The 26,954-nt window shown below is 46.2% G+C and overlaps 2 protein-coding genes and 2 long non-coding RNA genes across 6 annotated transcripts; 2 read left to right on the top strand and 2 right to left on the bottom strand.

Moving 5' to 3' along the window:
• Positions 1-31: 31 nt before the first annotated feature.
• Positions 32-23,708, bottom strand: phactr3b (phosphatase and actin regulator 3b). 3 transcript variants are annotated; one of them, XM_052076978.1, is made up of 13 exons: positions 23,422-23,708; positions 16,581-16,739; positions 16,401-16,475; positions 16,120-16,260; positions 15,691-15,885; positions 15,386-15,593; positions 14,258-14,448; positions 13,014-13,167; positions 2,644-2,699; positions 1,328-1,389; positions 1,077-1,217; positions 914-990; positions 32-583 (listed from the first exon to the last, which is right to left on the bottom strand). In XM_052076978.1, exons 1-13 carry the CDS (start codon positions 23,528-23,530, stop codon positions 568-570), a joined length of 1,584 nt encoding a protein of 527 aa, XP_051932938.1. In that variant the 5' UTR covers positions 23,531-23,708; the 3' UTR covers positions 32-567. The 3 variants fall into 3 exon arrangements, with proteins under 3 accessions (XP_051932938.1, XP_051932937.1, XP_051932939.1); XM_052076977.1 differs by having other exon boundaries at positions 15,691-15,939; positions 23,422-23,704; XM_052076979.1 differs by lacking the exon at positions 23,422-23,708 and adding an exon at positions 18,296-18,499 and having other exon boundaries at positions 15,691-15,939.
• Positions 3,955-7,623, bottom strand: LOC127608119 (uncharacterized). The gene is made up of 6 exons (XR_007964186.1): positions 7,508-7,623; positions 7,167-7,251; positions 6,660-6,829; positions 6,404-6,573; positions 6,234-6,318; positions 3,955-6,148 (listed from the first exon to the last, which is right to left on the bottom strand). It is a non-coding gene; the product is annotated as an uncharacterized LOC127608119 (long non-coding RNA).
• Positions 7,621-10,430, top strand: LOC127608122 (uncharacterized). Its single transcript, XR_007964189.1, has 2 exons — positions 7,621-9,367; positions 9,851-10,430. It is a non-coding gene; the product is annotated as an uncharacterized LOC127608122 (long non-coding RNA).
• A 617-nt stretch (positions 23,709-24,325) lies between the features above and the next one.
• On the top strand, positions 24,326-26,799 carry acot8 (acyl-CoA thioesterase 8). Its single transcript, XM_052077007.1, has 6 exons — positions 24,326-24,531; positions 24,727-24,863; positions 25,164-25,389; positions 25,691-25,848; positions 25,963-26,154; positions 26,331-26,799. The coding sequence occupies exons 1-6, from the start codon at positions 24,350-24,352 to the stop codon at positions 26,447-26,449; spliced, it is 1,014 nt and encodes a 337-aa protein (XP_051932967.1). The 5' UTR covers positions 24,326-24,349; the 3' UTR covers positions 26,450-26,799.
• The last annotated feature ends 155 nt before the right edge of the window (positions 26,800-26,954 follow it).

Below are 26,954 nucleotides of genomic sequence, written 5' to 3'. Positions count from 1 at the left end.
ACACGATTGAAGTCCACCGAACACACAAATCTTTCTTACAAATTGAAAACCTGTATTGTGCGGACAATAAATAGTGCTTACAAAGGGAGTTTGTCTCGTACGCAGACAAAGTTTTTGGATTCAGAACATTGAAACTCGTCAGCGACTGAACCAGTGAGAGTCAGACACAGGACAGGGAGGGGTGACGTCTCAAACAGCAGTGGAATAGTGCCACCGGGTCACATGCACCTTTGCCCCACCGTCATGGCATTGCAAATAAGGATTTGAAAAGAGTCACTTTACCACCCCGCCTCCAGAAAAAAAATAAAAAGTCTCCGAGACCGTGAGTCTTCCCCGTTCCCCCGACAAGGTCACACAAAGGTCCGCGAGATGCTCCCGTGAGTAGATCTTGCTGGCGTGTCGTCTCGTCTTACTCGACGCTCCATTTGGAGAGACATAGCCTCTAAGGTTTGCTGGACCCAAATATCAGGACGCCCACTGACTGTGGGCGGGTACACTGGAAGACTCTGTGCAAGGTCTTCACTGACTGAACCAAAATATCAGCAACTCTTCACAGAAGAAACCTTGCTAAGGTCGGTGGAACCTGCGGAGGTGACAGAAAAAGAAGGATGAGTGGGTGGGTGGGGGGTCTTTCATCAATCAGGAGCTCTATTCTTAGCTCTGAGGTCTCATAAAGCAGCCGCTGCCTTTGTTCAAGAAGGGGCTCTTGCGTGAGCACCACCCCAAATAATCCGCAAGCTATTAAGCACCAGAGATTTTGTCCTGAACAAGCAAAAACTGAAGATGTGACCTCTTTAGGAGAGGGAGTGCAAAAAAAAAAAAAAAAAACTAAATGTGGCACCAAGCTGCGCACACGGCGAAAGGAAAGCACATTGGATTTATGATGTCACGAGAGCACCGCCGGCGCACAAACCTCGTCAGGTGTTTGCTGGAAGAATGAACCTCCATCTCTGTACTTTTGAACTCGTTCAGTTCTTTACGGATGGCCGCCTGCACGACAAAAAAAGAAAACAAGGCTACTTTTCGGGGAAATATGATTTTTTTTTTAGGATTTTTTTTAGGATTTTTCGAGCTACCTTGTCAGCGGCTGACAGTCTGGTCCAGGGCTTGTCCGCCCGCCTGTCGTAGTCCTGAGCTTTGGCCACTTCCACATAGTCACTGAAACGAATGAGGATCTTTCTGTGCCGCAGCTCATCCACGGTCGGCCGCTGATTGAGCTGCGCAAAAACAAATCGGGAGTCAGCCGTGCCGCGAAAGGTTTTCATCTTCACCGTTGGTCTGAACGTCTTCGTGGCCGCCTGTTGGGAGAGAAACTGCGGCGGCGTACCTTTCTGTTCAGCCGTTGCTTTATTTCTCGCCTCTCCTCCTGCTCGGTCAGATCGTTTCTTTCTGGTTGTAAGAAAGCCAAACCAATATGAGGACAACATTCTAATTGGAGTCATATTGAAGCATCGGAGTGCCAATGTCAGCACCTGGCGGTGGTTGCGCAACTGGTTAAACGGACGATGACTAATCAATATGGTGAAACAGTTGCACCCCAACCAAAATTTGGCTCTTGCATCCTACGAAATGTCCGACTGACTATTCAAGGAAGATTCAAGGTGGGATCACAGTTAGCTCAGCAGTGCAGTCGAGATGAATTTGGATCATTTGGAGGATTTTTCCCTTTTTTCATCGAAATCATTTTCAAAGGAGCTCGTCCTTGGCAGGACATATAATAATAATAATAATAATACATTTTATTTATAAGCGCCTTTCAAGACACCCAAGGACACTTTACAATAACCAAAAACACAAAACAATATGGGTTGAGCATATTGTAGGTACCGTAATTTCTCTCACAGTGTGTGCAGCAATTTCAACAACACATGATAAAATCATATATATATATATATATATAGGTATTTTTTATATATATATATATATATATATATATATATAGGTATTATATATATAATAAATATGTATGTGTATATATATAAAAATAAGTATGTATATATATATATATATATAAGCATATATATGTATTATATATATAATAAACATGTATGTATATATATATATAATACCTATATATATATGTATTATATATATATAATAAACATGTATGTGTATATATATAAAAATAAGTATGTATGTGTATATATATAAGAAATATGTATGTGTATATATATATATAAATAAGTATGTATATATATATATATATATATATGTTTACATGAGTGTACACTTATACATGCACAAGTTTTGATCATTTTGTCAGAATTGGTCATTGCTCATATTTTACTGTTTACCGTATTCTGTAAATGATGCCATGAAATATTAAATATGAAATATTTATGAAATCAAATGAAATATGTTTGAAAGTGCTCTATAAATACTGTTGACTTGATGGTGAAAATAAAGTGTTTTAATCCTAATACCCGTATCTGTTGTTGTCATTTGTGCCGAGCCCTTATTGTGTACCTAAAACTAATTCGAGATGATTTCTTTTTTTCCAGATTCACGTTAATGGCACGTCGTCATAATTATCGAGCAGGGGGTGACTTTGGCTTCCCGGTGCATTCTCGAGAAAGCACAAGCTCAACGCGGGGTCATCGATCCGGATATACAAAGACTTTGAAATGATTGTTGCAAACTTACGCTTCAAGATGTTCCGACTCTCCAGCTCCTCCACCGCGGGCCGCTGGCTGAGTCTCCTGCGAAAAAAGACCAGAATCACGTTCTGGACCATTTCGCTGCTTGGTTCTCTCGGTTCGTCCAGCACTTGGGGCTCCTAAAGCGTCCTCCGAACGGCACCTCGCTTGGCTCTTGAGGCGTTGAAGAATCCACATCGGAACAAACTCTGGGAAAACGCCTTTGAGGGTGGTGGGGGGGGGGGGGGGGGTCGCGTCCAAATCACTCCACGAGAAAACACCCTCCCAAAAAAGTTTCGGCTAACATCCCATGAAGAGGACACTTCAGCCAAGGGGAAGTTTTCCAGTGGATGTGCGGAGGATGCTGAAGGCGTTCTGAGGCGCAGCACGCGCCGCTTCCTTTGTAGCACACTGGGAAGGGGTGGGACGGTCGCACACGCATGCGCACTTTTGGCCACGCGTCGCGCTGCATGCATGGGGTCGAATAGTTGCGAGGGGGCATCCCGAGGGAGGCGGTTGGACGTGCATTTGATCCAACTGCAGCGTCTTTCGCCGCTTGCCAGGAAGACGGCGATGACGTCACCTGACCTGACCTTTCAACAAAGCCCAATCAATCGATCGCGACTCACGTGGCGAGCCGTTTCCAACCTCGCCCGAACTTTGGCATTGCACACGGCATTGCGACATGAAAACGATTGTTGCGTTGAAAACAAATCACCGCTTGATAAATGGCGGTTTGGTGGAAATACGTTGATTAATTCACGGCGTGGGGGGGTTTGGCTGTTTCGGTGACAGGAACAACAGGAAGCTTGTGAACTTTGGTTCCACTTGTCGTTCAACGCAAAAAGCGATGATATAAAAAGAGGACAAGAGTTGAGCTCATCATAACAACGTCCTTAAATCAAATAAAAAATAAATCCGATTTTATGTTGACCACCTCTGCTTTCACCAAGAAATTAGCGTTTTTTTAATGTGAGCATGATGTCTTCTTTAGTCTTAAAAAAGTTCCATCACATGCACCGTTTTTTTTTTCTTCATGTGAGCTGTTTTAAAATGCAAATGATTGACATGTAGTATAAGACAAGCCATTTCTTTGCTTGAAAACAATTTACTGATTTGTTCTTACTTTTATCTTTAAATTGGGGCAGCGAGGGGGGGGGGGGGGGAATCAAATGACGGCAGTGCTGGAAACTCTTTGTTGAGAAATGCCAGAAAGCCAAACTCCAAATTTTCAGTTCACTCGCCCAAACTAAAATTGTATCTAAGCATGCTGCCTTGATATTTCGATATCACTCTTTCTTATTTTTATTTTAATCAAAAGCACATTTTCAGATTGAATGAAGACATTTGAACTCCAGACAGACCAGGCCAAAGCCAAGATTCAAACCTACAACATTTTCATTTAATGGAATGCAAACCACCACCTTGGCGTGGTCCCACAGCTGACGTCTTTCTTAACGTGGGCGGAAAAGATTTGTGATTTCCAGCAAAAAGCGTGATCAATAATCCTCTCGTGTCTTCACATCTACAAATAACGTGCGTCTTATAAGTGACGAAAAATCTCTTCAACCTGAAGACAAACACTCGACTGCACACGATTATTTGACCCCGGGGCATCATCAATGTGGTGCGGGGGGGCGGGCGAGATGACGATTCGAAGGGCTCATGACGAAAACAGGACGTGAAAAGATTGTTCTTTCAATAAACACAATTGACATGGAAAGGGGGCGGCCCGGTAGTCCAGTGGTTAGCACGTCGGCTTCACAGTGCAGAGGTACCGGGTTCGATTCCAGCTCCGGCCTCCCTGTGTGGAGTTTGCATGTTCTCCCCGGGCCTGCGTGGGTTTTCTCCGGGTGCTCCGGTTTCCTCCCACATTCCAAAAACATGCGTGGCAGGCTGATTGAACACTCTAAATTGTCCCTAGGTGTGAGTGTGAGCGTGGATGGTTGTTCGTCTATGTGTGCCCTGCGATTGGCTGGCAACCGATTCAGGGTGTCCCCCGCCTACTGCCCGAAGACAGCTGGGATAGGCTCCAGCACCCCCCGCCACCCTAGTGAGGATCAAGCGGTTCGGAGAATGGATGGATGGACATGGAAAGGCTTCCCACAAAAGCCCCAGCGCGATTACAGCAGGCGGATAGAAGGTCATGAATCAAACGATGTTTTTCCTCATCTTAGCTGGACGGCAATGCAAAAACGTGAAGGTGCGTTTGTGCTTCGAGATGCATTTCGGACACACGAAGCCACCGGCCAGCGAGCGCCAGAAAATGGTGCAGTGTGTTCAAGCTGTGGCGGGGGGTCCGATGTCAGAACAAGTCAAATGGTGACAACTCCCGCGGCTTGACACGGATCCTCAACCACAATCCAAAGTGCCTTTTGCGGTCCACGTGCCACTCCACTAGAATAGATTACGCGCCACTATTTTCTGCATGCTGAGTCAAAACGACTGCTGTGAAAAAAAATAAATCAATCAATCTGAAATCTCTCATGAAAGTCTCGCGCGCGTATTTATTCTTCTCCTCTCTGCCATCTTAGTCCCGAGCTCGTGCGCTTCACGAGAACTGGTCCACTCTGCTTTCACCCTGTTTGTGAAATGGACTCACCGGCATGTCAAAGGAATGAGCTGCTCGGAACGGCAACGGCTGATGGGAATGTCAGGCCGTTGCGAGCCCGCGAGAGCCGGGATGATTCAGGCTGCCGCTGCCCACCGAGGTGTGTCCTAATGCCTCGCGCTTTCCTCCTCACTGGCACACGGCCCGAGGACAGAAGGGGTGGGTGGGGTGGAAGGGGGGTTGCCCTCGGATGCAGCTGAATCTGCGTGATCCCAGACCAGACTCGGAGACCACAGGCCGTCGCGGCGAGTTTGGGTTGAGGTGCCAGGAAAAATGAATCGTTCAATCCCGGCCACCCGAAACCGAAGACCGTTGACCTGGAAGTTTTGCTTTCCAGGGTCACAGATTTGCTGCAGCGTGTCTGAGCGTGTTCTTCTGTTTCATCATCACAGGCCGACTGTTCAGAGAGTTCCCAAAGGTCTCCTGTCCTGATAGGGCGCATTCAAAGAGCGACACGTGAGAGCTATCAAGCGGTTGTTAATCCACGCTTGGATGTTTTGCCCTTTGCCACACGATCACAGATCGAGTCGGGAATACCCCCCCCCCCCCCACCCCTCCACGTGGGCTCTCCACTGGGAACAAAAGCGTGCAGGAGGTGACTTCAAATAACTACCTTCAGCTTTGAACACATGCTCGGTGTTTTAAGTAAAGCGCATCAGTTCGTTTGTAGACGAAAAACAGTTTAGAGTCTTCAATTAACGTTGCGATCGCCTTTCGGGAGCATGTGAGGAAACTGAGGTGCTCGTCGAAAAACCACGCAAGGGCAAGGAGAACACGCAAAGGTGAAATTTGAACGCGTTCACCTTGAGATAATTTCGATTTTTTTCGTTTTCTGAGTGAGCACATGTTGCTAAATTCAACACCGACTCAACTGTGCAAATGCAACCTCAGCTACGCGCACCTAGCGGCTAACAGGGTAGACTGACAACAACAACCAAATCCAAGCAAAAATATATCGGATTCCCTTTGCATCATGCTACGCGCACCTAGCGGCTAACAGAGTAGACCGACAACAACAACCAAATCCAAGCAAAAATATCTCAGATTCTCTTTACATCATGCTACGAGCACCTAGCGGCTAACAGAGTAGACCGACAACAACAACCAAATCCAAGCAAAAATATTTCGGATTCCCTTTGCGTCATGCTACGCGCACCTAGCGGCTAACAGAGTAGACCGACAACAACAACCAAATCCAAGCAAAAATATATCGGATTCTCTTTGCATCATGCTACGCGCACCTAGCAGCTAACAGAGTAGACCGACAACAACAACCAAATCCAAGCAAAAATATATCGGATTCTCTTTGCATCATGCTACGCGCACCTAGCAGCTAACAGAGTAGACCGACAACAACATCCAAATACTAAGCAAAAATATATCAGATTCCCTTTGCATCATGCTACGCGCACCTAGCGGCTAACAGAGTAGACCGACAACAACAACCAAATCCAAGCAAAAATATATCGGATTCTCTTTGCATCATGCTACGCGCACCTAGCAGCTAACAGAGTAGACCGACAACAACAACCAAATCCAAGCAAAAATATCTCGGATTCCCTTTGCATCATGCTACGCGCACCTAGCGGCTAACAGAGTAGACCGACAACAACTAATTCAAAGCAAAAATATATCGGATTCCCTTTGCATCATGCTACGCGCACCTAGCGGCTAACAGAGTAGACCGACAACAACATCCAAATCCAAGCAAAAATATATCGGATTCCCTTTGCGTCATGCTACGCGCACCTAGCGGCTAACAGAGTAGACCGACAACAACAACCAAATCCAAGCAAAAATATTTCGGATTCTCTTTGCATCATGCTACGCGCACCTAGCGGCTAACAGAGTAGTCCGACAACAACAACCAAATCCAAGCAAAAATATATCAGATTCCCTTTACATCATGCTACGGGCACCTAGCGGCTAACAGAGTAAACCGACAACAACAACCAAATCCAAGCAAAAATATATCGGATTCTCTTTGCATCATGCTACGCGCACCTAGCAGCTAACAGAGTAGACCGACAACAACAACCAAATCCAAGCAAAAATATATCGGATTCTCTTTGCATCATGCTACGCGCACCTAGCAGCTAACAGAGTAGACCGACAACAACAACCAAATCCAAGCAAAAATATATCGGATTCTCTTTGCATCATGCTACGCGCACCTAGCAGCTAACAGAGTAGACCGACAACAACATCCAAATACTAAGCAAAAATATATCGGATTCCCTTTGCATCATGCTACGCGCACCTAGCGGCTAACAGAGTAGACCGACAACAACAACCAAATCCAAGCAAAAATATCTCGGATTCCCTTTGCGTCATGCTACGCGCACCTAGCGGCTAACAGAGTAGACCGACAACAACAACCAAATCCAAGCAAAAATATCTCGGATTCCATATATATCGGATTGCATCATGCTCATAATGAAATTGACGACATTTGGCCAGCCCCCCCCCCCTTCCATCATTTGACTGCCTTGAAAAGGCAGCATGGCAATAAGTGTCACGCGAGATTTCGCCAATCGCGCCCGTTTGCTAATTTGGCACTGGAAGAAGAGGAAAATCGTGGTGAGTGGGTGCAGACGCTTTCAGACTTTTTGACATTTCAATTAGACGGTACTCGAAGCTGGAAGCCAGAAAATAACCCCGCCGGATCACATTAATTGCCGCATGTGAGTGACAACATATAATTTGGAGTTCCTTTTTTTTTTTTTTTTTTTGCTCAAGCCGTACATAGTACGTCCAGGATACGCCATCTGGCAATTACGCCTCTCCAACTGCATTCCAACCTCTGCCACCTACCAACTTGTCACTGGAGAGATGCCCGAATGTGACTCTGCCAGAATGGAGACAAAGACATCTCAATCGTTTCGTTGGAAAAATACAACAAAAAAATCGCCGCACGCTGTCATATAGACAAAAGTACAAGAAGACGTTTCCTGTACTTTAAACAAAGTGCGTGACAGGCAGAAATTTTCTGCAAGCGAGCCGGCTCTCATCCCACTGCTGGCCCAGTGGTGAGCTTGACTTGATTTAGACACCCCGCGGTGATCCAGTGATGCGGAACTACCCAAGATGCAGTTTTCGTTCTGCCTCGCCTCGGCCATCTCGTCCCAACACCGAAGCAAGCTAGGGACATTGCCGGAAGTTGTCGGGTTGCGCCGCTAGTTGGTTAGCGAGAATCAAAGCGATTCCAAATTCCCCCCCCCCCCCATTGGGCCTGACTAATATAGCCACGGTGCACTCAGCTGTTGGCCGTCCAATGTTTGGCTTTATTCACGGACGGCAGCTGTCATTAGTTGCTCAACGCTTTTCTCAAAGCAGAAATCGGTCTGGGAGCCACAGACGTATTCCATTACTGGTTTCAAAATCTTGAACGCCACTTGCAAAAGGAACCGTAACCGAAGAACAGCAGCGAGGCATTTCCATCGACTTTGGATTTGCATCTCGAAGAGAATATTAATCACCGCGCACGTCATTAGCGCGGCACCATTGCTCAGTGTTAGCGGGCCGGCCCATTTATAGCAGCTCTATGAATTTGTAACATGGGATGAGAATGGAGCCATTTATCATGACGGTTAAACGTCAGTAGATATCTGCAAGATTCCCTTTGCGGAAGAGAGAGAGAAAGAGAGAGAGTTCAATCAGAGGGGAAACGGGCCGGGGGGTTGCAGTCGCTCATCAGCGGCGAACGGGCCCCAGAGGCGAGCTGGCCTGCGATGACGTACTTGTACAGAGGCCATTGATTACGGCTAGTGCCTCTGCGGCGTTTGGCTAAATTTAGAAAGAGAGGGTTCCCTTCCGCTGTCGCCGGGCGGCCCGCATCAATGAATGCCACAATCGGTGGGACAATTGCATCAGGAAATCAATTCATTTGAAAGATCAGTCCCATTTCTCCCCCCCCCCCCATGCATTTATATCGCCTTATTCTCTCATATCTTCTGACATAAAAGCTGGCGCTCCAAAAGCGAAAACGGGTCAAAGCTGACCCTGACCTCATGCCTACCCCGAACCCTGCGGCGGCCTGTCAGTCCCAGATTCTGATCTTATCTTAGACATTTACAACGCTGCATGACTAATGTGGGGGGACTTGGTTCGAAATGCAACAGTAACCACGGTAAACTTCCATCCATCCATCCATCCATCCATCCATCATCTACCCCTTATCCGGGGCCGAGTCGCGGGGGCAACAGCTTTAGCAGGGAAGCCCAGACTTCCCTCTCCCTAGCTACTTCGTCCAGCTCTCCCCGGGGGATCCCGAGTCGTTCCCAGGCAAGCTGGGTGACATAGTCTCTCCAGCGTGTCCTGGGTCTTCCTCGGGGTCTCCTCCCGGTGGGACATGACCGGAACACCTCACCGGGGAGGCGCTCAGGAGGCATCCGAATCAGATGCCCAAGCCACCTCATCTGGCTCCTCTCGATGTGGAGGAGAAGCGGCTCGACTCTGAGCCCCTCCCGGATGACCGAGCTCCTCACCTTATCTCTAAGGGAGAGCCCGGACACGAAAACTCATTTCGGCCGCTTGTAACCGGGATCTCGTTCTTTCGGTCACGACCCATAGCTCATGATCATAGATGAGGGTTGGAACGTAGATCGACACGGTAAACTTCTCCCGTTTTTATGTGGTCCCTTGACTCTTTCTCGTGTCATTTCCTAAAAGCGCCACTAAGCAAATACAAATTTACGTCGAAATTCCTCACATGCCTCAGAACATTCCCAAGCGTGCGAATTTTCACACCCTCATCGGCGCAATCCGGGGTTTGGTTTGTAAATTAACACTCGGGTGTTAAGTTCATGATGTGACCGGTGTTATGTAACATCAGGCGGTCCCGAATGCGGCTTTAAATCGGAATGGCGCCTCCATTTTTGTGTCAATCGATATTCCACAGTACCCGACCCTTTCAAGCACTCAACGACTGTCTGTATAATCGCACAACCGATGTCATGTCTTTGTTTATCGTACTTGCTGTCCTTTAGCCGCCGTTAGCCAAACGACACACAAGCCACCATCACACTTCCCTTTCCCTCGTGACACGTAATCGATCGCTTCCTGTGTTTATGGAAGATGTCTTTACATAAGTGGCCCGTCGCCAGAATAAAACGTATCCGTTATCCTCTCGATCCGTCGTGCGCTTTCACGGCTGACCGAATTGCTCTCGTTGGCAAATTCCCCTAAATACGTCCACGATGCATAATGCCGATTGCGAGATTGTGCGCTGTTCACATAAGCGTGGGCGGAGGGAACACATGGAATCATCACGTCACACGCTTCGGATGCACGCGCAGTTCTTGGCGCCATCCAGATGGACACCGAGCTGTGAAATGCCTTAGGTGAGGGTGTGCGAACACGGCACATGGAGACGTGCGATGCCAGGCTCGGGAGAAGTTCACAGGCGCTATTTGTCAGCAATGTCAATCATTATTTCTTCGTGCACTTTGTCTCGTGAGGATTCCGTCCATTTGCTTTACTTTTGTGTCTGCACTCATGATTTATGACCACGGTCGGGTCAACTCTTCCAAGTACTGCACTCGGATGAAAAGATAAGGACAATTATAGCGACTTGTATAAAGTCTAGTTCTTGACGACTTAGTGGAAAAAAATAGAGTTTCCTCGAAATACGAACCCCTTTCCTGGTTTTACATGAATCGCTTGTACTGAGCTTCTATTGTAAGAATGCGTCTTCCGTTTTTTGGGACAGAGCACAGCTCTGTTCAGTGTTTTCATGACGTAAGCCGCGGCTGCGTCAGCATCTAACGCTGACCAGCCGCAACATTTAGTACGCCGGCGCAATCTAAAGGGATGCAAATGCAACAGATGTATCGAAAGGCCTCGAGGAAAAAAATAGATCCGATTCTGAAGCGGGTGCTACATGGTCTTTGGTGCCATTTTCTTCCCGCTTAAAAGTTGGCTTTGGAAACCAGCACGCTACCCCCCGCCGCGGCTGCATTTGGCCAGACGTGTGAGAGAAAATCCCAAATGGCGTCGCCGTTCACACCGCTGATTTCTCTGGGATTGACTCCCATTCAGTGAACCCGGGGATAAACGCGGGTGCGCGTCTCTATGCGCCCTCCTGACGGACTTGCGGCCGCTTCAGCCTAGATTAGCGGCTGGAAGCAGGTCAAACGTAAACGAATGCGCTCTTGAGAGAAAAGCGTGGACATTTCGCTTTAAGCCTTGGCTTCCGATTTAAGCAAAGGTATGAAAAGCCAGTAAAATGTGAGAAGCCAAGAAAAGGCAGCTATCACGGTTGCGTCCAACTTGATAGGATCACAATTTAGTTGAGGGGGAATCCATTTTTTTTTTTTTACTGCTGGTGTGGTGGGTGCGCTTTCCCCATCATTGTGTAACCCCCCCCCAGCCTCCAAGCACACGCTGTACTACTTACTCACTAACAAACGAACCTGATTTGACTGCAAATCCTATTAAAGCCTTCATGGCAAAAGCGTACTGCCTTTTATGTAACACAACATTCAAGATTAGGTTTGCATTCCTGGATTTCTGAAAATCCTCTTGCACCCTGCGTAACCTTTGACCCGAAATCGATACGACACAAGTCCAACAATATACACCTTTGTATGAACAATTAGAACTAAACCTAATCGCCAATGGCTTCTTATGCAATTAACCTCACGCTGATGGGATTTAAACAAATCATCGTCACTTTCAGTCAAACAAAGAAAGAGAGAGATGGATGGATGGATGGATGAATGGATGAATGGATGAATGGATGGATGGATGGATGGATGGATGGATGGATGGAGAAACAGAGATAGATATAGAGAGACAGAGAGAGCAAACGATAGATAGATCGCTAGCTAGTTAGCTAGCTAACTAGATAGATAGATAGATAGATAGATAGATAGATAGATAGATAGATAGATAGATAGATAGATAGATAGATAGATAGATAGATAGATAGATAGATAGATAGATAGATAGATAGATAGATAGATAGATAGATAGATAGATAGATAGATAGATAGATAGATAGATAGATCGCTAGTTAGCTAGCTAACTAGATAGATAGATAGATAGATAGATAGATAGATAATAGATAGATAGATAGATAGATAGATAGATAGATAGATAGATAGATAGATAGATAGATAGATAGATAGATAGATAGATAGATAGATAGATAGATAGATAGATAGATAGATAGATAGATAGATAGATAGATAGATGGATAGATAGATAGATAGATAGATAGATAGATAGATAGATAGATAGATAGATAGATAGATAGATAGATAGATAGATAGATAGATAGATAGATAGATAGATAGATAGATAGATAGATAGATAGATAGATAGATAGATAGATAGATCGCTAGTTAGCTAGCTAACTAGATAGATAGATAATAGATAGATAGATAGATAGATAGATAGATAGATAGATAGATAGATAGATAGATAGATAGATAGATAGATAGATAGATAGATAGATAGATAGATAGATAGATAGATAGATAGATAGATAGATAGATAGATAGATAGATAGATAGATCGCTAGTTAGCTAGCTAACTAGATAGATAGATAGATAGATAGATAGATAGATAGATAGATAGATAGATAGATAGATAGATAGATAGATAGATAGATAGATAGATAGATAGATAGATAGATAGATAGATAGATAGATAGATGTATTATTATTATTATTATTATTATGCCCCCGGTGACACACAAGGGGGGAGCATTAGGGCTGCGGGTACTGCAGGCAAGCAGATGCGGTGCCACAAAAGCCACTCACTTGGCCAGCTTCATCTCAATCTGTTGACGGATGGCCTGGCGCTCCTGGTCACTGCGGACAGGGAAGATGTTGCGGTCCTCCAGTTCTTGCTTGCTCGGTCGGTTCCGCAGCTTCACAGCCAGAAGCTCCTTCCTCATCCTGCGCGGGAGGGTCCCTGCACACACACACACACGGGTGAGTGAGGTCACCCACAAATGATCCAAAAAATATATTTTCATCACACCACTCGGAACTATTGTCATTTGCCCAATGGGGTCATTTTTTTTAAAAATACGTTGAAGAAAACACGACTCAGCCTGTTTCCATTCTCCTCTATCTTGACCTCTCGTTATGGATTACAATTCATTCAAACCAGCAGTGGTGGGCTACGTTCAATTCGCTAACAATGTTTACTTTAGCGAAGATGCACAGTTGTCCAATTCAAGCTAGGTGGAACTTGCAGTAAACACATTGCACTTTAGCTTCTTTTCCGAAAAAAAAACAAACAAAAAAAACTGCTTCCTCCCGGCTTGCACTTCTTGCTATCTGAGTCTTATCGTGAACCCACAAAAAAGTGAACCGTGACATGGCAAGGGGGCAACTGGAAATTAATAATTACGTAGGAGCTCTGTAAATCAGTCCCCTTTGCCCTCAATTCGGGACACGACAGGGCAGTGAACACATTTACATTAAAAAAAAATAGCGTCACCGCCGAAGTGCTCCTCCCTCGTCGAGTTCGGTTTTACTTCCTCCCACGGCGCTGCGGGTCCAAGGAGTGACTCACTCTGCATGAAAATCTACAACTGGGAAGGCAGCGGTTTTCCTCAGTTGGTTTGTCAAGCGTTTCACTGACTGCTCGTCTTTGGAACTTTCAACAGTGTCACCGCTTAGATTAGATTTAGGCCGAAGATTTTTTTATTATTATGACTCCGCCGCAACATCTCAAAATCCAAAGCGTATGAAAGCGAGGACCGCAATGTCATAATGTGCGACTGACGTGCATATCGCACGCAACTATGACAGCAAAGTATGACACGCATGTTCACCGCAAGCGGCTGCGCACTACTGACCCGCACCCCCACTTAAAAATTAGGCCACCGCCGCGGATGTTGGCAGGCCACTCAAACCGAACATGACTACGTCCGCCGTCCGTGTAAATCCTGCAAACATCAGCGGAGATTATGCTGCCTCGCCGTTCAGTGAACATCCGCAACGAGATTAGAGCGAAGCCCCCTCCACCCCCCGTCTGTGGTTTTGAGACGTACCAGAGATCACAGACTCGTTCCAGCTGTCCTGGTCACTCAAGTACTCATCCAGACGCCGATTCTCCTTGTTCTCATCAGATTGCTTCTTGGCCTCCGGCTCTCCAGCGGGCTCCCTCTCTGTACTGGAGGTGCGGGAAAGGCGGCCATCTTGTCGGCGTTTGGGTGATGGGCGCACTTCCTTCATTTGGAAGCTTGAAGTCGAAGAGAAAATGACAGCGACGAGACGGATCACCAACAAGGGGTCACCGACGCGGGAGTCCCCATGGGGCGCATGAGTCGCCACGGGAAACTGTGACTTTCTTGGAAAACTTTAGGAGTGCAAACGCTGGCAGAGATCGATAGAAATGTAGTGTTGCGTATGTGTTTGCTCATTGAGGAAATCATGAATGATTGGCGTCTTGACATTCATGATTAGCATTGATTTTTCATATTAACTTTATCAGAGGTCATTTGAGCCAATTTATTTGAACCTCACCCTTTCATGTCTTAAAAACAAAGTTGTAAAGGTCAAAGGTCAGATAACAAAAGATAGCTACGTTCTACATTTGTAATCTGTCCCAGAAGCTCAGAAGCCGGTTTCCATGTCAAGCACAGACACTATCTTCGATAGCGATGTAGTTCAGGTCAATGAGGTCAAGGTTCAAACTAAAATATGCAGGACACTTTGTCCCCGCCGGTGACTCGGTCAAAGACAGACTGTCAGATGAAAAGGTAATACACACTGACACTGTCAGAGAAGTATTCCTTTAGAGGAGTAATTTAACATTTTGGGCCTAGAGGTCAGCTCAGTGAGTTACACACACATACACACGAGCGACCGAAAATATGATCTCATTTTTTAATTATTCTTTTATTTTAATGAAAAAAAATGTCTCACACCCTTGTGATTCCCAAATGAAGTTTCATCAGTTTCAACATGTTTTCATTCAAATGCGAGATACATTTTGGGAAATATATGTTTGTTGTTCTTCTTGCTAAATATGCTTTTCCATGACAGCTAAAGCAAATGAATCACAGTGTTGCCAAAAATCTGCAGTTATTTTGTATGTAACAAACCAGGAAGTTGGGTCAAGTTGATATATATGGACAGTATATGTGTGTGTGTGTGTATGTGTGTGTGTGTCCAACCTGTCTTGTCTGTGTTTGGTGGCCAGAGCGCGGTGCAGTTCCTCGATGATGCAACTGGGGGGTAGTTGAGAATGGAGCGCGCCAAGGTGGGGGGAGCCAGTTGGGGTGGACATGCGGCCTCTCAACAGGGAGCCATGGGGGTCTTTGGGAAGCGTGAAATTCCTGGGCAGGGTGGCGGGAGATTTTTTCACTCGCACCGGTGGCGCACCTGGGAAGGGGATACCGGAGCCATCGTCACACGTGAGCGTCGGATGAACCCGAAGGGGTGCACAAAGCCCTTTTTTATTATGAATACGTCAACTCACCGTCTAGACTGCCCAGTCTAGTCAGCACTTTGACTTGCAGGTTGTGTCCAGGAGGGGTGCTGGCACGTCTCTGAGGATGGACCGCTTCCTTTCGGCGGTCAGGAGCCTCCGACTTGGAACGCTCATCACCGGGGTCTCCGCTTTCACCCTGACTGGGATCTCCCACTTCCTTGCACTCCTCCAGTCCATTTTGCACTAAATGTGGCAAAATGAATTCCGGAGTTCCATTCGAGATGTGTCTGTCTCCACCTAGAGGACAGTTTCGGTCACTACATATGTAAAGCAACCATCAATCTCGTTTCAATCGCGCTCGTTACATTCCTACACCTCATCGGAGTCGCCGAGGAGCTGAAGCCTAAATCTGAAGACGAGCAGCCAAAGCGGATTTTGTAGGAAACCCTATCGGCAGCGGTCTCTCTACTGCTTTACCTGCTAAAGATTCCAGATTGTGGCTCGGGTCTTCAGTGGCGCTGCCCAACTGTGCTCTGGGCTCCTCATCTCGCTCATCTCCATCTGAGTGGAATGGCGTGTCCTGGTCTTCGCCATTACCGCCACACGCAAGGTCTGAATCTGCATGCGAGAATGATATTTAATGCTCGACTGCATCATTTGGAGAAACAAACGACCTGGAATAACCTGGAATGTTTGTGTGTGTGTGTGTGTGTGTGCGTGCATGCATGCGTAAATATATCCACGTGTGCATTTTGCACCTGTCTCCATCTTCCCGGAGTTCTGTTTGAGGGGGTCATCTGGCTTCTCTCGCACAGCTGCCTTTTTCTCCACCACTGCAAAATAAAGCACTTATCAAAAATAGTCCAGTGATGGAACCCAAAAGTGTCGATGTGCAGTAGAAGTGCCAACGCCGCCATACATGACAAGTATTGGCTCACCGGTTGAGGCCTTCAGCTTCTCGTTTTTCTTTTTCCTCCATTTCCAAGGCTTAAAGATGCGTCCCAGATTTGCCAGCTTACTGTTGCGTCTCGCAGGTGGTGTGCGAACCCCTGATAGCAGGCAGCCGGACTGCAGCGCCCTCTGTTGGTCCATCACATCTTCAAAACAAGAGCAAACAGAGGAGCAGGTAAAGTTGCTGTTGCTACGACCAACGCAATTGGCCGAGACCTCGGCATGGGAGTGCCGTGTATGTGGGTCACAGGCTGTACATGCTAAATAGATTCAAGACTAAATTTAGAGGCGGCGCGAAGGATGTAGGGGGGCTGGCGAAAGACAGAGAACTGCATTGTTGATGTGAGGCTCGGATGGTTTGAGGCAGGGGTGGATCACCGACTTGTGAGCTGTGCTCCACAAGAGGATCGATCACGGTGATGGAGACTCAAGTTGACTGAGACCACTTGTGTGGTGCTGCAGCGAACGGCAGTGAGAGCACAGTTTCTTGGACAGAAATAGGCCCTCCTACACAGTCTGGCGCTGACAAGATGCCGACACCTCAGGGAGCTGCTGAGCCGTGGGCTGCGCACATATCGCTCCGTGAATTCTTCAATTCTCCATCAGCGACTTCTGAATCCACAAAACCTGCTCAATGGTCCCCAAAGAAACCGCAAAAGCATGTATGCTCGCCATCCCCAGCCACGTAAGAATTTTCAGAGGACTATTCAACAGCATGGCAACTTTGCAGCATTCAATATTCAATATTCCAATATTAAATGATCGAGTATCAACGCGGGTTTTCTTTCTCCTCCACGTTGAAAACTAAGCCATTTTTTTGAAAATGAAAACGTGCAAGCTACTGACTGTTCCAGCTGACTGTTCCTGCCGACACTCGCAACACTAGTGCACGTACATGAAAATGAAAAAGACAAGATCAATCAGCGCCAATCGTCTCAGATCTGCGGGCATCAAATAAACGCTCCGACTCTCAGTCATATAAGCTCCTCGAGTACCAACAATCAGAAGCGGGTCAGCTGCACCAAGTAATGTCTGCCTCCATATGATGTGATGAGGAATTCAGGTCAAGCGTGCAGTAGCTATATACGGCGCGCGAGGGGGGTGGGGGGTCAGGCTGCCGTTGCCATGGTTACCACGCTGGATGCTGCACAAAAGGGCCCTGGGAGGCAGAGAATCACCACGGCATGAGGAATAGGGAGTTGCTGGGTGGATGGGAAGGCTGTTGCCACACAGAGGGACAGAAAGCTGCAGCCAATCACAATCCAGCATATCATGATGCATAATGCAACCCGCTGTATTTTTCATTTGCAACTTTTCTTGAAATATTCATTGGGAACTCTGAGAGCTGCTTGTATTCCTCTGCGAGCACACCGAGGACTAATAAAACACCTTTCAAGGAATAGAACATGAATGCTAGTTGTACTTCTACTGAACATCCCATCCCGCACTGCAATTTCTCGCATTCGGTGGTTTGGGATGATTGCTAGCCCAAAGCAACATCAAAAACTAGCATTCTTTTGTGGGAACATCAATCAAAAAACGCAGACGTATCACAAATGGAAAAAGCGCTGCCAAAATGCCATGCATGAGCAACTTCACTCCCCCCCCCCACCCATTACACCCAACAAGAACCTGTTTGGATGAGTAAATTAAGCCTACATTTATTTTGAGCAAATTAGCGTACTGTGAGGATGACACTCACGTGCAAAACGCTGCGCCGCTTTCCTCCCTTTAGGCTCGCATTTAATTCCACCGTCTCCAAAAGTGAACGGAGGAATGAAGGAATACAGCTGAAACGTGCGGAAAAGCTGCTCTCGCGGCGATGGGGGTGCTCGGAATCAGGAGTGTGTAAAGTGGTGGGAGGGTGAGCGGGAGCGCCATGCGGACCCCGCCCCGCCGGACAGGAGGATGAGAGCAACTAAAGCAGCACAAACGCGCGCCTACACACACACACACACACACACACACACACACACACACACCGCCTTGGAACAGAGACTGCAAAGATTGGAGAGCTTACTGAAGTCAGGTTACATTCATAAACAGTATTGCTCAATGCTGAAAGTCTCCAAACCACACCTTCAAGTCAGTTAGTCGGTTCTTTTTGATGATGTCCAATGGCGTATCAGCATATCTGGATCAATAGTAAGATTTGTGAGTTTGTGCAGGCGTATCTAACGTCGCGGTCGGTGATTGTTTCGAAATGAGCCGACTGCCTTCGCCTCGTGATCAATAATTCAGACGGCATTACGAGACGTGTAAACAAAAGCTTTGCGGTTGCTTATCGATCTTCACAAGGGGCCACTCAGATATTCACGGCAGGACAACTGAGTACATCACAGAAAGATGAAAGTCAATGGCTGGATTTCTCCTCTGGGATACGAGGAGTAAGCAAAGAACATAAACAAAGCCAAGGACTACTCTGTGAACGTGGATTTCATTCAATATTCACTGGGCTTGATTGAAAAACAGTGTGCCAGATGTTGTCAGGAAGAGAAAAAATGACAACGGGTTCATTAAAACGTGGACGAATAACAACAATTAACACTATGGAGCTAATTCAACATCCATCCATGTCACTGCCTTTCCAAAATGACTGGGCAAGAGTCAATCACAGGGCACATATCGAGACGGACAACTACTCACACTCAAAATATATATTTAGACTTAAAAGCCACACATTTTAGAATATATATACAGCATGTAAACATTGCTGAGACAAATGCTGTTGTTATTCTGTTTTTGTGTCTCCAGCAGGTGGCAGAGGAGGGCTTTACCTGCAGCATGCACACCTGCTGCACATTTCAATTATTCATTCATTCATTCATTCATCTTCCGAGCCGCTTGATCCTCACTAGGGTCGCGGGGGGTGCTGGAGCCTATCCCAGCTGTCTTCGGGCAGTAGGCGAGGGACACCCTGAATCGGTTGCCAGCCAATTGCAGGGCACACAGAAACGAACAACCATTCGCACTCACACTCACACCTAAGGACAATTTAGAGTGTTCAATCAGCCTGCAATGCATATTTTTGGAATGTGGGAGGAAACCGGAGCACCCGGAGAAAACCCACGCAGGCCCGGGGAGAACATCCAAACTCCACACAGAGAGGCCGGAGCTGGAATCGAACCCGGTACCTCTGCACTGTGAAGCCGACGTGCTAACCACTGGACTACCGGGCCGCTAACATTTCAATTAGCCATGTATTATATATTTTGCCGAAATAGCTTTTGTACCAGACTTTGGCAACACCCAGATGTTCACGGGAGGACATCTTAAATGGGATCTTCCAATATGCCCACCAACTCAATCACTGGGTCCATCTCACGCATGCTACCGCACTCCAGATGACGCATTAATGGGGCAAATACGATCGCAATTCCGCCATTGCAAATGCCAGCATATAAATGGCAGACATGCACATGTAAAATGAATTGCATGTGTTACCAGGGGAAACATTTGAGGAGAGTACATTAAGAATTCACAGCACAGGATGAAATGTTAATAACAAAATGAAACCCCTAAATGTCAACAGAGTTTTTTTTCTTTTGTCTTCGTTTGAGAACCCCTTGGTTAAAAATGTTATCAAAAAAAATTAACAGCAAGTATTTTAAGACCGAATGTGTGGTTGGCCTTTGCATTGATCCCCGACTAAGCATTTTATTGGTCCGGGTTAACGGTGCGTGTGTGTAACACGTGTGCTTGTGTGGTAAATATGTAGCGGGGGCAAAGGGATGACACCATCCAAGTGACACATGATTGCATGTCATTCAATAAACGCAATTACATCCTGTAATAGTCGCTGATTCAATTTGTACAGATGGGCAAGCAATTGAAACTGTTCCATGGTGACTTATGTATGCTGGACAGCGATCCGCTTTACGAACTGCTTGACTCTTGCGGGAGGCGGTAGGGTGGGGGTGGCAATCACAGCCAGTTCACGTAACATTGTGGCTGGAGCAAAAAAAATAAAAATAATAATAACATAAAATGGCGGCCCGGTAGTCCAGTGGTTAGCACGTCGGCTTCACAGTGCAGAGGTTCGATTCCAGCTCCGGCCTCCCTGTGTGGAGTTTGCATGTTCTCCCCGGGCCTGCGTGGGTTTTCTCCGGGTGCTCCGGTTTCCTCCCACATTCCAAAAACATGCGTGGCAGGCTGATTGAACACTCTAAATTGTCCCTTGGTGTGAGTGTGAGTGCAAATGGTTGTTCGTTTATGTGTGCCCTGCGATTGGCTGGCAACCGATTCAGGGTGTCCCCCGCCTACTGCCCGAAGACAGCTGGGATAGGCTCCAGCACCCCCCGCGACCCTAGTGAGGATCAAGCGGCTCGGAAGATGAATGAATGAATGAATGAATAACATAAAATAATAGAGGGCTGCCCGGTAGTTACAGTGGTTAGCACGTCGGCTTCACAGTGCAGAGGTACCGGGTTCGATTCCAGCTCCGGCCTCCCTGTGTGGAGTTTGCATGTTCTCCCCGGGCCTGCGTGGGTTTTCTCCGGGTGCTCCGGTTTCCTCCCACATTCCAAAAACATGCGTGGCAGGCTGATTGAACACTCTAAATTGTCCCTAGGTGTGAGTGTGAGTGCGAATGGTTGTTCGTCTCTGTGTGCCCTGCGATTGGCTGGCAACTGGTTCAGGGTGTCCCCCACCTACTGCCCGGAGACAGCTGGGATAGGCTCCAGCACCCCCCGCGACCCTAGTGAGGATTAAGCGGTTCAGAAAATGGATGGATGGATGGATAAAATAATAGAGAGAAAAAAACAATATAAATAAATCAACAAAACGATTCAGCAAGAACTTCTCATGTCATCGAAAAAAAATGATAGTCATTCAAACAAATGTTGTTTTCTGCATCATGAAATTGTTAGCATCAAAAATCAAAGATATTAGGGTTATGTGTGTGTGTGTGCATTTCTTTTTTTTTGGGGGGGGGGGGGGTAGAGCACAATTGCACAGGTGTGCATATGTGTGTCAATGCCCCTTAGCATTATGGGGAAAAAGGCTATGTTTCTAACATTTGGCTTACATCTTGCGACAGAAAGATGACATGGAGAAGAATCAAAGGAGGGAGAGCGGCTATTTTGAGATGCTGCGTCGCCCCCGTTCGCTGACTGCATCCGGCGCATTGTTCGTGTGCACTCTGGCAACAGAGACTGCAAGCTATGCACTTTCCTCCATAGGTATCTTACCAATTCTACATATCTTTAAGTATTTTAGCACAACCCTAGTATATGTATACTTACAATTTTTCAATTTACTATTTTTTTTCCAGGAAACAGATGATCCGAGCCCCAAAAAAGTGCTAGCACTGCCACAGAAGCATGAGCTCCAAGCACAGATAACGAAAGGATCGCACGTGACAACTTCAGAGCTGCACCATTTTTCTTCACCCTTTCCGCACAAGTCATTAGCTCCAGATGAAATTTGCTGCAGTTCTACTGGAGGCTCCCTGGGAAGTTGATTTACCGTTAAAAAGGTGGAATGATGCATCGCAGGGCGATCCTGCCACTTTCACATTATGTAACCAAGACAGCGTTCACAACGTGTCAAGTACCGGATTCAAAATGGAGGGCACAGACTCAATATCGAGTGCTTGAACGGCCTTTTCTTATCCGTCCTTGGGCATGCAAAAAAAAAAAACAGAAGCAAACCTTGTGGAAGTGCTCGATTCCACCTGCTGCACATCTCACCTACACTTGTACGCATGCACCACTTACAGGAATAAGCACGGACTGTACTTATAATGAACTACCAGGCAATCAACCATTCAAATGATAATTACAGTTTGGTGTCTGAAATGAACCTGACGTGTTTTGTTTTGGGAGTTTGGAAAACGCTTGAGTCACTGGAAACCCTAAAGCCACACAAGCATACAAACGGGCATTTCTGCTTTCTCGTTGAGACGCGCCACTGTCCACAGATTGATGCCACTGAAGCAGTTTGTGGAGATGCAACTACCAAAAAGTCAGGGAAACCTCAAGAGCAACTCAGTGTGTGTTAAGGGCGCAAATTGCAGAAAAAAATGTCACGCTCAGTCTGTGTTCAAACTGTTCAAAGCGGTTGCTGTTTTACACTGCGTATTCTGGGGTAAGATGTCCGGTCAGTGGAACAAACACATGACAGCTCACATTTAGAATGCCAAGTACCGCCCCCTGCCATTTATATCACCATGGAAACTGGCAAATACACAAGGAGCACTCTCATCAGTTTCAACTCAACGTATTGCAGGCCACATGAGATGGTAGCGTTTGCTCTCAATCTATAAAGCGTGTAAACCAAATAATACAACAAAATGTATCTTACCTCGGTGCGTAACTCATGATCATCGTGACTCATGCGCAAGCGGCCCGAACGCCATATATTAGTGTATTAGTGTTATTGGTGAAAAGAGATTAATGGATGAAAGCTAGCGAAATATAATTAAATAACCATAATCATTATTACTATTATGATTATTATTGTGATTATTAGACTATAAGTGTGGGTTTGATCTGCAACCTCGTGCATTCCAGTATCACTACAAGGAGACATCAGTCCAGTTGTGACCGGATGGCGTCATACCAGTCGGACGGCTCCGCTTCTTTTTTCTGCAAAGTATAATAAATACGCTGCGAAGTGCATCATGGAACTGAAGAAGAACGGCTCAAACAAAGCGGGTGAAAATGCCGGGTAGAACGTGACGCACGCTCTCCGGTGTGACATGATACGGTCGATGTGTCGACGCACCGCAAAAGATCCACAACGTAAAGTTACGTTTCCGAACCAAGCTGCTCAAGAAGACCGAGCTAGCGGAATCGCGCGAGTGCCCCCCGACTCCCCTCTTCTTACCTGCATGGTGCGCCTCACCCAGGCGGACCTCGGTGGTGCTACTCGGGTCACTCTGAGATCTCCCTCGCTGGAAAGCGCAATCATCCCCCAGGCAGTCAGATGATGCCATGTTTACGAGAATAATGGCAAGGGAAAGATAACAGTCGCGCCCACCGCCGGCCAAGGTGAGTGGCCGGCAAGTGGTGCAGACGATGAAATAATGCAGCTGGACTGCTGCGATGCTGCGGCTTCTGGTCGTCGCTGAGAAGCAGCGCGGAGGAAAGTCATCACGCGCGTCGCATATCGTGCCGCCTTCAAGTACCGCTCGTAGAGCCCCAGCTAATACTATTAACCACTTCTTGTCACGATTATTACCCGTTCTGTCTAGCGTATAGGACAAAATTGCTGTCTTCAAGGTTTTCTTGTGAGGAAAAAAAAAGCAGAACCAAAACTTCGATGGAGGACTTCGATCGGGGCTCATAAAGGCCACTTTAGAATAGTCCAATAGTCATTTATTATTAGCGTTTCTTCTACGGTACAGATGTCCAGATGTTGACTTGTGTTTCAAGAGGGGTTACGTGAAAGTCAAATATACAAAATGTTGCTCTGAACAATTTTGCAGATGCGCGGGAGATTTTGAGTCATGGGTGGATTTTGATGACGTGGAGATCGAATGCGAGCAACCTGAGCGTCTTTAATGCAGTTGGATACAGATCCAATTTACACACGAAAGACGCTCGGGTTGGACTTGAACACATTTTAATTTTACTCTTCACGTTGCATTAAAAAAAACCAGCAGTCGCACTCACAAGACACGTACGGGAAAATGTTTTTAATTTAACCTGAAGTGTGCTACGCAAGTGGCTACACAAGGATTCACGGCAAGCCTATTCGAATGCAGCCAAAGTTAACCTGGACCTGCGTCACAGGCGGAAGTGATGTCATTAACATGGCGGAAAAAGAAGTTGATCGCTCATCTACTACTGATTCTACAAGAGCCACTTCAAAGCACTCTTCTGAAGATGAAAACACAAAATCCGAGAGTCCTGCGCCTGAATACAACCAGAATCTTCGAAGTGTGCTTATTACCAAAATTTTAAACGTGGAGAAGCTCGACGAAGACCTGTACAGGTAGCTTAGCTGTGGGCCAGTACGTCGTACGTTGACAGCCGGAAGTGAACATGCCACCTCAAAAAGTGCTGCATGCATGCAGTTCATTCAGCGCACTTGTAGTACTGTTGAATACGTGCTCAAACGGCTTGCCTTGAAACATGTTAAATGACTTCACAGTATTTCGGTTGAAATGTTCTTCCTCCCCCTCCTCAGGGGGACACATCACTGGGTGCCCCAGACTCAGCGTTTATTTGGGGGACAAATCATCGGTCAGGCACTCGTTGCTGCTGCCAAATCTGTCAGTGATGATCTGAACGTCCATTCCCTCCACTGCTACTTTGTACGAGCAGGTAATATGTCACCTGGCTACGTTCACACTACAAGGGATGATGCGGTTTGGATTTTTATTTTTTGTTAACCTTTTTTTTAATGTACTCATTCACATTTCAAAAACACCTGAGTGCTTATCTGAGTTTAGACCTGCCAGTTAAAGGCCGAACATTCTGTCGAGCATATTATTTGGCATGAATGAATAAAACTATTAAAACCAGAGCGGATGACATATTTCTATTTTTTTTCATCTTTCTATTCTTTGTTCAATTGAGACACTTAGAGTTCGCTCCCAGCTGACCTCTTGTGTTTTATGTTAGGAGACCCTGAGGTACCAGTATTGTACCAGGTAGACCGCACAAGGGATGGTCACAGTTTTACAGTGCGGTCTGTGAAGGCGATCCAGCACGGGCAGCCTATACTGATCTGCCAAGCATCCTTCCAAATGTTACAGCCAAGCCCATTGCAACACCAGTTCACTATGCCAGTGGTCCCGAAGCCTGAAGAGCTCCTTACTGTGGAGGAACTCATCCAGCTTTATCTCAGGTAGAAAACGTCAGTACAAATCCAAGTTTAAAAAAAAAAGTGACTTCCGGAAGGTCCTGTGTGAAGTGTTTCCAAATCAATGTGTCACACAAAGATACAATTTAGTTAAAATGCAAAAAAGTGCATGTCGTTATTGTTTTTCCCCAACTCTTTAGCTGACATTAGATTATATGACCTACATTTGAGTTTACAGTCTTGAAGTTGCTCGCAAAATGTGAATGTAGCCTCACTGTTGTATTTTTTTTTTTTGGCAGGAAATAAGTTTGATTTATCGTCTGATTTGTCCAATTGACTCTTGCAGTAAACCAGGCCTGGCTGAAAATGTAAAACAGGGTCTTAGCAAACTGCTGGCAATTGAAGTGCCTATTGAGATTAAGCCAGTCAACCCTCCACAGTTTTCCAGGCACGCTGTGGAAGAACCAAAGAAACTCTACTGGGTGCGAGCCAAAGGATACATTGGTAAAGTTGTCTTCACCGGTTTGACGATGGCGGTGATGATGACCAAAGCGATTGCGATGTTTGGTGAATTGAAAGGGGAACTGCCTTGCACTTCATTTGTGTCTTCTTGCACAGGTGAAGGCAACATGAAGTTGCATTGCTGCGTGGCTGCCTACGTGTCAGATTTTGCCTCTCTGGCGACTGCAATCCTGCCTTACCCCAACTTCAGGGTCAAGTTCTCCGCCTCGCTGGACCACGCCATGTGGTTCCACAGCACTTTCCGCAGCGATGAGTGGATGTTGTACGAGTGCGAGAGTCCATGGGCAGGTCAGCATCTTTGTGATTGCTTTCCATCCAACTGCTCCCCAGATGTGTTTGAGAAGACACAACTGCATTCCCTCTTTGTCATAAATGTTGCCGCAGTGCTTTAATCTATGTTACGGACTTGTGTTAAGGATATTTAAATTTATATTTTGGTATATTTTAAATTTGTGGTCACACAGGGGACAGTCGAGGACTGGTTCAGGGCAGACTGTGGAGAAGAGACGGGACGCTGGCTGCCTCTTGTTCGCAGGAAGGCGTCCTCAGGGTCAAAGAAGTTACTGAGCGGAGCAAACTATAGGTGCCTCTCCCACACAGTTGTATTTATTTTTATTTATCTTTATAAAAACTGAGGTTTTTTGATGCAGTTATACTTTTATTTCCACACAATAAATGTGGATTTTGATTCCATCAAGTTTACTCGGACATTAACGTATCGCATGTATCGAGTTGGTAAGTGTTCATCAGGGGCTCCCGAAAGATAAGATTTGAGATGGGACAATGCGTTTCTCGTTGTACCACATTTGGCAGATTTCAGACTTGATTTTCATCACGTTCATTTTACTTGTCAATGAGTTTAACACTGCATAATGCCTGCCGACTTATGTTCTCCAGTTCTGAAAGGCAGAAATAAATGAAATCCCATTACAAGTATGTCTGAAATTGAACTTCCTCGGCAAGGCAAGTTGTGCCTACAAATGTCACAGCTTTAAAATGACAAAATGGCAATTTTAATGGTTCTGCACGTAGGTCCGGGCGATGACTGCAGTGGAATGTAGCACACAATAGTTGTTAATTGGACAAAA

Source organism: Hippocampus zosterae, chromosome 9 (assembly GCF_025434085.1).
Source record: "Hippocampus zosterae strain Florida chromosome 9, ASM2543408v3, whole genome shotgun sequence".
Taxonomy (NCBI): domain Eukaryota; kingdom Metazoa; phylum Chordata; class Actinopteri; order Syngnathiformes; family Syngnathidae; genus Hippocampus; species Hippocampus zosterae.
This window is presented reverse-complemented; position numbering and strand designations above follow the sequence as displayed.

Coding starts and splice junctions, on each gene's coding strand:
- phactr3b (XM_052076977.1), bottom strand. CDS start 23,530: ATGGCATCATCTGACTGCCTGGGGGATGATTGCGCTTTCCAGCGAGGG. Junction 2,700..13,013: donor ATTGAGATGAAGCTGGCCAA/GTGAGTGGCTTT, acceptor CTTTTTTCGCAG/GAGACTCAGCCAGCGGCCCG. Junction 1,390..2,643: donor GAGTCGGAACATCTTGAAGC/GTAAGTTTGCAA, acceptor TCTTACAACCAG/AAAGAAACGATCTGACCGAG.
- acot8 (XM_052077007.1), top strand. CDS start 24,350: ATGGCGGAAAAAGAAGTTGATCGCTCATCTACTACTGATTCTACAAGA. Junction 24,532..24,726: donor CTCGACGAAGACCTGTACAG/GTAGCTTAGCTG, acceptor CCCCCTCCTCAG/GGGGACACATCACTGGGTGC. Junction 26,155..26,330: donor GTGCGAGAGTCCATGGGCAG/GTCAGCATCTTT, acceptor GTGGTCACACAG/GGGACAGTCGAGGACTGGTT.